Source organism: Accipiter gentilis, chromosome 14 (assembly GCF_929443795.1).
Source record: "Accipiter gentilis chromosome 14, bAccGen1.1, whole genome shotgun sequence".
Taxonomy (NCBI): domain Eukaryota; kingdom Metazoa; phylum Chordata; class Aves; order Accipitriformes; family Accipitridae; genus Astur; species Astur gentilis.
In genome coordinates, this window is record NC_064893.1 from 17,051,041 (window position 1) to 17,063,742 (window position 12,702).

At 43.7% G+C, this 12,702-nt stretch overlaps 2 protein-coding genes across 4 annotated transcripts in view; both read left to right on the forward strand.

The window, feature by feature from the left end:
- The window catches only part of RBM39 (RNA binding motif protein 39), a 278,284-nt gene that overhangs the window by 38,982 nt on the left and 226,600 nt on the right, over window positions 1–12,702 (forward strand). The window lies entirely within an intron of this gene.
- The window catches only part of NDRG3 (NDRG family member 3), a 60,409-nt gene that overhangs the window by 20,191 nt on the left and 27,516 nt on the right, over window positions 1–12,702 (forward strand). For 2 of the 3 annotated variants that reach the window (XM_049816262.1, XM_049816263.1), the window contains exons 3-4: window positions 5,534–5,639; window positions 9,723–9,758. In XM_049816262.1, coding sequence (XP_049672219.1) covers window positions 5,583–5,639; window positions 9,723–9,758 — 93 coding nt within the window. In that variant the 5' untranslated portion in view covers window positions 5,534–5,582. Of the gene's footprint in view, window positions 1–5,533; window positions 5,640–9,722; window positions 9,759–12,702 lie in introns of those variants that run through there. The other variant, XM_049816264.1, reaches the window with a different exon arrangement.

A 12,702-nucleotide genomic window follows, 5' to 3' on the forward strand; every position in this document is an offset into this window, starting at 1 on the left:
TGGTAAAGGATGATGTCCTCTTAGCTGAGCTCAGTTACAGACGTGGCAGTGTGATGATTCTTGTAATTAGAATTGGACTCCTTCTCCAAAATTAATGCTAAGCTAGGCACGGACCTTTTCCTTACAAAACCATTGTTAAATGTAGGTCTCATTTAAACTCCTTAGAAAGTATTTTTAGCAGCTGGCATTTCTGTCCTGGGTGTAGCCCAGATTTAAAGGAGGTAAAAGCATGCTGTGTTAGGAAGCTGCTGTCGCTCATGTGCAGTAGCTGGCACTGTGTTGGTTAAGCGGAATGTAATTTCTCTCTGCAGGCTCGCAGTTTGTCTTGGAGGTGGAGCACCATGCGGTGCATTCCCAAAAATGTATGAGCTGGAACACAAAGCGAGTAACCTAGGAAAGTATTTTGAAAGTTAATTTGGACCCTTTGCCTGTTTTGCTGGAAGTTTACCATGTCAGCCAGCATTTCAGTATAGAAAACAGAGTAGCATATGCAGGTGGTTCAGAAGCACACTGCTATCAAGAGGCTTAAGAAGGACTGAGGAGCAACATAACAGGAGTGCCCGAGGGTCTTAAGGGCCATAAATGTAACATATTTTACTTAAGATCTATATGCCAAGACTGTGGTCTGCCCAACCACACTGAGGAGCCTTGTCAGGCAGCTTGTCTTCCAGTGTGTATGAGAGAGAGAGAGAAGCAAAGGAGGCACAGAAGGCAGGAATCCCCTTATCTAGAAAGGAAAAAGCTGTAGTGAAAAGCTGTACAACACGTGTGGCTGAATAAATGCCTGAGCTGCAAACCTGAGGACCATGAGTAGCATATTTTCGTTCTTGCACTGGCTGCACATTCTGGATTTGTTCCCATCTCCCTTTGCACACTGTCCTGGTTTCAGCTGGGATAGAGTTAACTGTCTTCCTAGTAGCTGGTACAGTGCTTTGTTTTGAGTTCAGTATGCGAAGAATATTGATAACACTGATGTTTTCAGTTGTTGCTCAGTAGTGTTTAGACTATAGTCAAGGATTTTTCAGCTTCTCATGCCCAGCCAGGGCACAAGAAGTTGGCACAGGACACAACCAGGGCACCTGACCCAAACTGGCCAACGGTGTATTCCATACCGTGTGACATCCCATCCAGTATAGGAACTGGGAAGGGGGGTGGGTGGGGGGAATCACCGCTCGGGGACTAGCTGGGTGTCGGTTGGCGGGTGGTGAGCAATAGCCCTGCGCATCATTTGTACATTCCAATCCTTTTATTGTTGCTGTTGTAATTTTATTAGTGTTATCATTATCATTATTAGTTTCTTCTTTTCTGTTCTATTAAACCGTTCTTATCTCAACCCACAAGTTTTACTTCTTTTTCCTGATTTTATCCCCCATCCCACTGGGGGGGGGGGGGGGGGCGGGGGAGGGAGTGAGCGGCTGCGTGGTGTTTAGTTGCTGGCTGGGGTTAAACCATGACACACACCCTGGAGCAGCATTTCTTCTTTCCATCTTGTAAGAAGTGGGTAGCTGTCATGACTGTAAGTATAGTCCATCCCTAGAAAGGAAGCTTCTTCAGCTGGCCTCTGCTGGGCTGCCAAACAAGGGAGCATGTATTTAGGTACATTTAATGCCATGTTTTGTAGCATAGCTTGATAACTGCCTTGTGTAATTTTGCCTCAGCGTGGTTAACGTACAAAGCAGGAGTGTAATGAGCTATAGAGTTAACAAATTAGAAGCTGTAGTCGAGATGAATGAACAAGAATTTTCAGCCTCTGAATACCAGATTTTGTGGCACTGAGTTTCCTAAAACAGTGTGGAAATATTGCACCTCTGTAATAAAAGAGAATATTCAAGGAGGTGCCCAGAGAGTTGGATTCACGATCCAACTCTTGCAGCCTGTAACCCTGTGGGGACCAGTACTGCTAGAACTTCGCCAACTAGAAACCAGAGCCGAAGTACCCACAGGCGGTACAGTTTATACTGCTGGCTCTGTGGGTGCAGGTCTGTAGTACTCAAGCTCTTGACTTATTGAACTTACTTTAACACAACTTCTTTTTTTGTATGTTGAAATGATATAAATTGAGAGCACCTTTATCTTGGAGTAAGCATGTGAGCACATATTTCAGATCTTATTTATAGGTAGATGGTTTCTTTCTGAGGCTCACCTGCCTTGTTTTTTTGCAGCCTTCTGCATCCTGTCCTGATTTCTAGTCTCTCTGCTAGTGATTCACCAAATGTCTTTCCTAGATTCTTGTCTTAATGGTTTTCAAAGAGCAAAGAGTCTACTCCAGCCTTTTGAAAGTGATGGATGGTTTAAATTGGGGTATTTGAGTGTATTTATAGCCATACATAAATGGAGTCAAGAGGAATACTTGCAAAGCAGGTGGTACTGGGACATTTATAGAAAAATGTATGATTTATACAGGGATCATTCCCGGCAAACCTTTTGCTTTGCCTGTAGCCTGTCTTCTACAGAGCTCTTCTGTGTGTTATGAATATTTATGCTGATTTGTTGTGGTATTTTAAACTTGCTTTCAGCTTACAAAATGACATGTTTGTCTCTCTAAATAACAGAAGTGGAGGGAGAGAATTGATTGTTTCCTGGGCAGACATGTCTGCAGATCTTTTACAAGGAGTCTTTAACATGTTTGGAGCAGAGGATAGCCCAGCTCACCAATACCCCTTTGCCTCTGCATTTGGAGATGTGCTTTACCAGGTCTCTCTGCTACAAAACATTCTCTTTTGAGAAATTTTTGTGGCCTTCTTTGGACAAATGTGCCCCTTTGCCATGTTTTAAACCAAAAGCCGTGCTCCTGTTAGTATAGCAGGGTGCTCAAGTGAAGTTGTGGTGAACAATTATGTAGACTGAGTCAGATCTCACGCTGTAATAACAAGTTACCCAGATTTGGTCCAGGGCAATCACATTCGGCTTGCTGAGACCTTGTGAAGAGAAAGGAGCAACACATAGTGCAGGTGTAACATAGCAGTTTGTTGCCTTAGCCCCTAGAGATCCCCCTTCCTCTGAAACAGTGTTTGGAACAATAGTGAACCAGGGAGATAGATTAATTTCAGAGTGACATTGTGTGCACTGTAGTTGCATTTAGAGACCAAGTATGAAATTGAGGTAGATGAGATAAAAGCATTTGATAATCCTTGCTTTGAACACCTACTTAGTTTTTTATTTTTCTTATATAACAAATGCTTGAAGTGGTGCATGGGATTTACAAAATGTGTCTGTCTCCCTCTCTCTAGACTTTACATACTTCATGCGCTCGCATGCTTGTATCAGCAGCAAATGATGTCCCTGGGCAGATTTATGCAGTATGCATCCCAGGGCTCTCTGGGAGGGATTGTTCCTTGTATAGCGCAGGGGAAACTAGGAGGAATATCTGCAAAGCTTTAGCAAAAATATCTTTGAGCAATCTAACACAGAGCAATTTGTGCTCTGAGTTTTTCTTTGGTCAGTCAAAGTTTGGTAGATTAGAGAGTGATTATTAGATGCCCTGCTTTACTGTAGACTCTGGTTTAGGCAAAAATGCTGGGTGTGACCCTAAGATGCATGAACCACAAAACAAGTGTAACTTACTACTCCCTTGTGTATAAAAACCCACAGAGAAAGGTGGCTGGTGTGTGCACAGTTTTTTAATCCCTTTGCGTAGAGTGGACAACTTTGATCTCTTGGGTCACCCCAAGAATAAATATCACCTTCCTGCCTGCCATCAGGTCCAGTGGGTGTCTTTTCATAAGAGTAGAATAAAGTCCCCAAATAATGAGGTGGTTGTTTAGTGCTGTGTCACCTGCTGCAGATAAGCTTTGTGAGGCTTGTTTGAAACTCCTTTGGTGTCTGTAACCTTGTGGGATGTTGTTTTGGAGAGAACCTGGTAGATGTTGAGTTCTTAATCAGTCCCAGTGTATACAAAAGTTGTAATTCCTTAGTATAAAATATTTTTTTGGTTTCCTACGGCTATGGTAACTAGCTCTTCCTCTGGGGCTTACAGTGCATTGTATAATGACTCTTACTGCTCTTCTGGATAAAAATTCTTCATGGGGTAAGGGGGATGTTACCAGTAAATTGACTGATTTCTTAGAACTCTCACAGCTGACATGTTTTACAGCAAAAATAAACCTGAAAAAGAAGAATAATTTCAAGTTTCCCAAAGCAAAGGAGCTAAAAGAGGGGAGCTGCTGTGGCTGATTTTCAGAGGGAAAAGGCATTATGATTTGTTTTGTGCCAGGGTGGCTTCAGCTACACCAATGTTAGTCCTGGCACAAAGGGGGATGACGAGAATGTGTAGCTTTGCACAGCGTTTGGGGTGAGAGGAACCCCTCCTTTCCAGCGCAGTGCATGTTTGTGTGGAATTAAGGTGGCTGGAAAAGCACAGTTGCAGTATTCTTTTTGCACTTTTTTTCTTCCTTGGTTAGCAGCAATATATTATCTTAGACAATGAGTTTGATTTGTGACAGTATTTGAGAGTTGTTTTTCTACCACACTCAGCTAATGCCCAGGAAGCCCACCACATGCCTATTTCTGTCCCTACTTATGTCCATGACTTCTTTTATTTCATCTACAGTAATATGTATAGTTTTCCTGAACAACCAAATAATCTGTACCATCAGGCGTGATCATCTCCTATTGCCAGAGCCCTCTTCATAGTGCTGCAACTGCCTGCTCTAGAAATTCTGTCTGGAAACACAGGTAGAGCCTCAAGAAGAAAAATTAAATCCCTGGTAAATTCTGCCGTATTTTTCATCCATCCTCATTGCTGTGTTTATACTAGAGGATTTCTTCTCTGACTCTGTGGTAGCACTGATTTCCCATAGACATACAGCAACCTCACATACTGTTGATTGCATTTTTTTCTTTCCTTTGATGCTTCTGTACCACCTGATGGAGAATGATTGTTTGGGCTGCACAGTTAACAGTGTTACCCTGCATGTGGTCAAATGGACCAGGACTATCTGGGGACCATTTTTATATCCCACCTCATAAAACAAGGGCTGCCTTGGGTTCTGGACTGTCTTACGTTCTGCCAACAAGCTACCTGGATCGCCACACCTCTGTCTCTGTTGTGCGAATGCAGTGTTGGCTGCGTGTCTTGTGGGTTACAGGCACAGCACTGTCTTGGCTGGATGCTGTGGTTAAGGTGTGTCAGGCAGGGCAGTGAGATGCAAGTGCTCCTGCATACTGAACGCAGTTTTTTCACTCTGCTGTTCCAGTCATTTCCAGTTCATTTCTAGGCAGACTATGGCAGAAGTACCAGCAATGCATGGAAGTGGATCCTGGCTTTCTCAGTAGAAAGGCCTGAGCTTTCAGGGACAGCTTTCAATGGGCAAGGCAATGTGAAGGGTAAGGAGTAACATAACTGACACATTCAGTGCAAGCATGGCTGTTTGCCTTCTACAGTTACAGGTGCTTTGTGTTACACCAAGAACCAGCTTCTTTTAGACTTTCAGGCCTCAGTTTGACCATATAAAAGTCTAATGAAAGATCTTAAAGCTTTTCTTTGGCTAGCATCTCTTGTAATACTGTTTCTAACAATATGCTTTTGTTTCAGAATCACCCATTTGCTGCCCTGAGGATTAATTGGCTCCACTTACAGCACCATGGATGAACTGCAGGATGTTCAGTTGACAGAGATCAAACCGCTCCTGAATGATAAGGTAATGCTAGCTACTTCTTGTTCTCACAGGTGTACTCTGGCTGACTTTGTGTCTGGCAAGGAACCCTGATTGCCAGAATCTGTTTACCTTAAGTACTGAAAACCAGTAATGCTTCCCCACTCTGATAATCCACCACCACACACTCTTCCCAAATCTCAGGGAAAGGCAGACCACCACAGTTCAGGTAAGTCTGGAATCCCGGCCAAACAGTATGTCATACCTGTACTGAGGATTTACAAAAGCAGGGCAGAAACTGGAAAGGTGACACCATTCCTGACCTGGGGGAGCTGTAGAACCTGTATAAGTTCCTGCTTGTTAGAGGAACCTTGGGTTGTATCCCTTTTTTTTAAACTTTTTTGTTTAAAATCTTTTGTCTGAAATTATCCCGTTGTGTTTTGCACCCCCCAAAACAACCCTGTCTCCCTGGATTTAGTAATGGAAAGCCATTTCCTCTTAATATCTGCAGAGCCTAGCTAGAGCAGTCTGAAACGTTGGAAAATCATTGTATTGCAGCAGGTCTTTAAGGCTTTCACTCTGTCTTCTGTGGGCTGGAAGAGAGCCATCTGTGCTTTAGGAAAGCCCTAGCCTCACTGGATTCTGCCACAAACTGTTGCTCTGAGTGCCTAAGTCATTATGGGCCACCCCAACAAGATCTAGAATCTTGCATCTGCAAATTGTGATTATGAGCAGTGCAGTTTGGTCACTTTCCATACCTCACAGCCAAGTTTGGTGTGTGAAGCTGTTTCTGGTGCTTTGGTGTTTAGTGGCTGACATCAAGAACTAGCTAGTGCTGCCAAAGGGATACAATACTTTGTCCGCTCACTGTGTGCTTGCGGAAGACTGTGCTGTCTAGTGTGGACTCCCACACAAAATGGGTGAAATCTCTGAAATTCTGCTATGTTCTAGTCTGTGCTGCTTGGTTTTTGCTCACTTCTTTAGTGTGCTAGCATATCTGTTCAATATCTGTGAACTCTAAAACTTCAGCTGAAATCTGCAGTCCAGCTGCTTATTCTTACAGCCTAGTGCTGACTACTAGGCTTCCACTATAGCTTAAACATTATTTTTTTAAATGTTTCCAGGGAGGATGAGTCTTGGAAGAACAAAATCAGTGTGAACCAGCAGATAAAAATGCCAGAAGGCTTTGGAAGCAGCTTATGATTTCAAAATGAGGGATAACATTTACAGAAAACAAGCTTCCTAAATGCAGTGCCCTAGGTCTTGCTCATGATTCTGCTAGGATTTTCCGTGTTTGAGTTTAAAGGTAGCTGCCCTTGCTTCAGTGAGCTGACTGAAGTAGGAGGCATTGAAGCATGCCAAAACCAAGTGTTTTTCACTTCATAAGTTTTCAGTCACTCTGTCAAATATTGCCCAATCAGTCCCATCAGGTCCTTGCCATGGTGTCATCTACACAGCAACTTCTTTTATCTAATAGCTAGTACAGTTCTGGTTTAAATGCCGAGTGCTCACCTAAACAGCCCAGTGGTGTTAACCAGCATACAGAAGGGCACATACGAAGTGGTATTTGGTTTCTTTGACTCAGTTTTGAAGTTAACAGGAAGTATATACTATCTCAGCAGGAAAAAATATGTAGATTGGCTCCAGAACCATCTTCAGCACTGCATGGGAAGTGAAGTGTGCTGTGGCTCTCCTTTTTGTACTTTGTTTTAACGAAAGAAATGCCTCAGGGGAGCTACCATCTCTTGAGGTCTGGCCCTTATTAATGCTTTCAAGCTTGAAATAATACATGTGCTTTTTAGATATGGTTTTATGGATCATATGGGTGTGGTGCCATAATGTGCTATTCTGTGCAGCATATCAGAGTCCAAAAAGTATTGAGCTGGCAGTTCACTAAGACTTTTACTGACCAACCCACTTTAGATACAGGCGTTTGAGCCAATATGGATTAATGGCCAGAAATAGTACAGTAAAACTCTTAAAGTGCTAATAGGTGAGCGCTTATGAACTCTTCAGCTACAAAGGCTGCTGTACAGAGAAAAGGAGCTCTGGTGTCTTTATACTCAAACTCTAAAACCAGTGGAATTGTCTGGGAAATGGAAAATTGTCTCAAATCAAAGTCAGCAAAAAATTACAAGCCTGACTTTTAAAGAACGCAAACGCTCTTATGTTTGTGTGTAACTTAGGCCTAATAGCAAGTGCAGGGAAGTAAAATACATTAGATTATGTATGTTCACCTGATTCAGGCTCACTAAAATGCAGTGACTTTATACTGGGGAAAAAAAAATCAACTTCAAATGTTCCCATTTAGTTGAAAGAGAAAAAGGGAGTACTGCCTTTAACCTGATCAGAAAACTTATCCCAGTGACACTTTATTATTCTGTATGATCTGTATTCTGGCACATTCCTATTAATATAGCCTTAGTGAAAACTTACTGAAATGCAACAGCTTAATTCAGGAGATTGAATGGATAGCCCTTAGGGTGGATTGGGTCATTCCAGGTAGCTTTTTGCCTTTGAGGTGCAGCCATCACACCTTCAGAGGCCTGAAAAACTTCCCTTAATCTTAAACTTTCTCAAGGAATAGATTAATCATTTAAAGTCAGATTTTGGCATGTTAAAATCAAGCTTCCAGGAGTCAGGACATGTCAGCCCTAATGCTACTTGTGCATCATGGTAAACCATGCAACAAGCAACACAGTTGCAGACCTTCATTCTTTGCTTTATGTCATTTCCTCCCCACTCCCTGCATGGGGAACCTTGTGCTTTTCTCAGTACAAATACAGATCAGCCTTTACTTAGCATGCACTGTCCAAGTCCAGTGCTGGATACAGAAGTTTCTCATTTCTTCATAGGCTTTGTTACAGTTCTTAATCACTGTGGCATTGGATGACTGAACTGACCTTCTTTACGACCTGGCAGGTGAGAAGGCTCTACTGCCTGCATTTAACAGAGTAGGGAAAGAGGCATAGGCAGAGTTGTCAAATCTCAACTAACTTCAGGATCTCAAACTGAAATAAGAGGGGGCTGCTTTTTATTTATTTTTTTTTTTCCCTCAGCCTGAGGATTTGGTGCTTTGTGCCATGTCATGTTCAAAACATTGACACAGTTCAATACTTAACACCAGGGGGATTCTTAAAACAGATTTGCAGATACCTCAACTTAAACGTCTCAGGCTGAAGACCATAGGTAACAACCTGTGTTCTTGCTAATGTGGCAAAGCTTTGAGGGGGAGGAAAACAGGGCCATTTGTTTATGCACAGAGAGGAGTTAGGGTGCTCAGCCAGAAGAAACTTTTGGGGTGTTTCTGTCATGTGGTCCTAGTTGTAATTTTAGCACTAAGGTGCTATGCTTAAAACACATAAGCTAGAATGGTGTCTCAAATGATTTGCTCAGCCTTTTGCAGCATTTGACAGGACTCGGTAGCATAACCTGCTCTGTGGTCAAAGACAGTCTTAGGAAGCATGTGGGATACAGACAAGTTACTGCAGGCCTTCAAATTTGCAGTACACCAAATGTGTGCTGTACTTACTGTGCTCACCTGTATGCGTGGTGTCACCCTCTGGGAAAAGTCAGTTGTTAATTGCTGAGCCAGGTTTCCATGCACTCTGGTTTCAGTAGCTTACAGGTCACTGCGTTTGACATGGAATGATACCGTGCACACGGCAGTTACTGCAGAGTAGCTGACTGCATAGCTTGTTTTCTTGTGCTCTTTAGGTGAGATCCTAGTGGTAGTCCTTTCAAGAGTTTTTCATTCAAATTGATAATGGGCACCAGGGCCAGACAAAACCCAACTTCATAACCAGCCTGATTTTGGTCAGGGTCCTTCCTGTGTACATCTGTCCCTGCTCCAATGCTCTCAGCTCTCAGCTGGTGTCCACAGGTATTCTCCTTGGTTGACAGCCTTGGGACAGCCCCCAGCAACCTTGCTGTATAATAACGGGCAGAACTTGCATGGAGTTTTCTTGTACAGGTCTCACATTTTGCTGCTGTCCTGACTGCAGTCAGGCTAGACTATGCTGAAGCAGAGGTCTCTGAAGGCAACTTTCATGATGTTGTTGGGGGTGTTCTGGGGTACTGTGCTGAACTTTTTTTTTTCTTTTCTTTTCTCTCTCTGGTTTTTAACAGAATGCAGCTCGCAACTTCCAAGACTTCGACTGTCAGGTAAGACACATGCAGGAGGCAAGGATCTATGGGCAGACTCCCCATGGCCCATCAGTAATGCTGAGAGAGAGATGTGAAAAAGGAAAAAAAGCTTTATATCTTAATTTTAGCTCCTGTTAAGGTTTAATCAATAAGAACTTGAATATGTCTAGTCGGCAGAAATTGCCCTTCACCCTTTCATGGGCAGCACGTTGTTCTGAGCTCTGAGATGCAGACCTGGACTGCTCTGCCAAGGCTTCACATCTCGCAGGATGGCTGGTCTCCTGTAAAGCAGTTTCTTGGAAACAGGCAATATGCTGAAAAGCTGCAGCTCTGTCACATCCCATCTGGTTCACTGGCTAGGAAAGGAGGAGCTTTCATCCTCTTGTCTGTTTGTGTTGAGAGGAGATGGAAGTCACCAAGCTGCCCTAGATATAGCACCCCTGCTTTGCTGGGCCTGGGTCATGACAAAGCCATCGTCATTTTCTGGGAGGCTATTCCCCTGACAGAGTAGTGTGGAGATGAGCCTGATTGCTCTGGTTGCTGTAGGAATAATCCTTTTAGAGGAGTGGTTGCACCCCAAGCATCTAAGACAGAGGACACATTCTTTGTTAGGCGGAGCACAGCACTGAGATTACGTGGTGCATTTTGTAGAGCACAGGTTCATTTACCATGCTGGATTACCTTGCTGAATTCCCACTCAGCATGTTGATATGCAGCCAGCGGCTTTTCTTTTTCTTCAGCTCTAGGAGGCTGCTGTGACTGTAGTGTTCTGCTTAGCACAGGACAGGTTCTTGCTGCTGTATGACACCAGTGGTGCAGCTAGGGGATAGAGCTGTGAACATCACGTGATAGTGTTTTATAAAAGTCTGTTGATGTAGATGATTCCAGAAAACCTTCTGCAAGCGTGTGCAGAACAGGAATATAATAAATACAGTCCTAAGAAGATAGTTTTTCCATCTCCTGGTATCAGACACTAAAAGTACACCCCATCTGGGCAAGCACGTGTCACTGTACTGCTTTAGCTTGATTCATTGTGAGTTTTAGTATTATCTTAAAGCCTCTAAGTGTAAAAATTACTAATCTTAGCACGTTGAAACTTTAATGTCTAGTCTTAGAAGTGGCAACAGTGTTAGGCAATGATTTTTCTGTTTTAATAAGGGTAGGTAATGGGTTTAAAACACCTCCCTGTACCATCTTGTCTCCATCTGTCTTTCTGAATCTTCTCTATCTCTTCTAGAGGTACAGAGTGCTCCCCTGTCAGATGGGTAATGGGTAAAAAATAGGTGCAATGCTTTTGAGTAAGAGCATTAGGTAGTACATGCACTGCCTACTGAGGCCTGTCTGCCATGATTGGAAAGAATATAAATACAGTGCCTGAGTGTCTGAGCCTTTACTGTAAATTCTCTAATGACCCAACAAAACTCTGGGTTTACCCGTGCCCTGCCTGTCTGTGAGCAGTATGGTCTTGGGAGCCTGAGCACAGTGAGAAGGTAGGAAGGAGTCCCTGTAACGGAGCTGTGCGTCGCTGCTGCCTTTTCGCTCTACACTTTCCTTCAACAAGCAAAGCCTCTTTGCGCCCTTCTTTAAAAAAACACCCCAAATCTGAAGCTGTGCAAGCCCCAGAGAAACATGGTGCTGCAACTACCAATTCATGCGCACTCCACACGTTCTGCTGCTGTTTGTTGTCTTGGCTCACTGTCCACCCCGGGGCTGATCTGCGGGAAGAGTTACAAAGCGGCCCTGCAGCCAGGGAGAGGGGCTCTCAGGAGTGCTGGGCAGGGGAAGGACTTGCTTGTTGCTTCTCTGTGCTTTTGATTTAGATCAGCAGTGAGCTGGTGGCCATGGCAACAGTTGGGTAGGAGACAAGATGTTCCTTCTGGGAGCCCTCTTGGAAATTCATTTAGAATATTTTTCATAGCAAGAAGTTAACACAGTGTCTCTTGTGACTGTAAATGTTGTCCCAGCCTCACTTCACTCCAGTGTCTCTCCCTACAAGGTGTGGTTTCAGAGCGCACCTGTCTTGAGCCTCTGTCCTACTGGGAAGGTACCCCCAAGGGGTGGATTAAGTGTCTGTTTGAAATCTGTCAGAGAGGATAGATAGTGCATTGGGCCCTTGGATTTTCTGCCTCAGTTGCTAATACCAGGAACAGTATCTAAACTAGGAGGTGGAGCTCTTGTGTTGTCCTGTGAAAAACTACTGCTGCTTTTTAATCTGGCAAAGCATGTCTGGCTGCCACATTCAGGCCTCTGCAGAATTGATGTGACTTTACTTACCAGTGTTGGAGAAGAGGGAATTCAAAGTGAGTTTCCTTACTTTCAGAGGAATGGCAATCCTGTTGTGTAAAGAGAGACTTAAAAGTACTTAGACTGAGGCAGGGGTTTAATTTGTCCAGAGTTTCACAGGGAGGAAGAGCCTTGGGAAGGATCTCGGGCACAAAGTGGCCACAAATTCATGAAGGGTGATAACTGGAAGATGGCTTCCAGTTACAGAAGTTCTTGGATCAGCCTTCAGTAGCAGTAACATCTGCAAGGGTCCTGGTGGGTTTTAAGACAAAAATTTAGGGGGGTTGTGGGATGGATTATATTATCTTACACAATGTAGTGTTTGCAGTAGGAGAGCATGGCATCAGTGATGCAAGACACACATTTCAGGCCTTTTTATTTTTCTAATAGTCAAAAAAAAGCTGTTTTAAATGGAGATAAAGCTGTGGCTTTGCATGGAGCCAACCACATCCTGGGTCACTTGCAAGGCTGCATCCGGCAGGGCGAGGGAAGGGGGTGCCCTCTGTCAGCATTGGTGGCAACCCTGTTGACAGTGCAGGTCCAGTTTGAGCTCCTCAATACAAGACATTGACGTACTGGAGTGAGTCCTGTATTATTTCAGCCTGTGTTATTATTCTGTGCCCTCGGCCATGAGGTGATTTGCTGTAAGTCCATCCCAGCTCCTTCTAGGACTGACCCA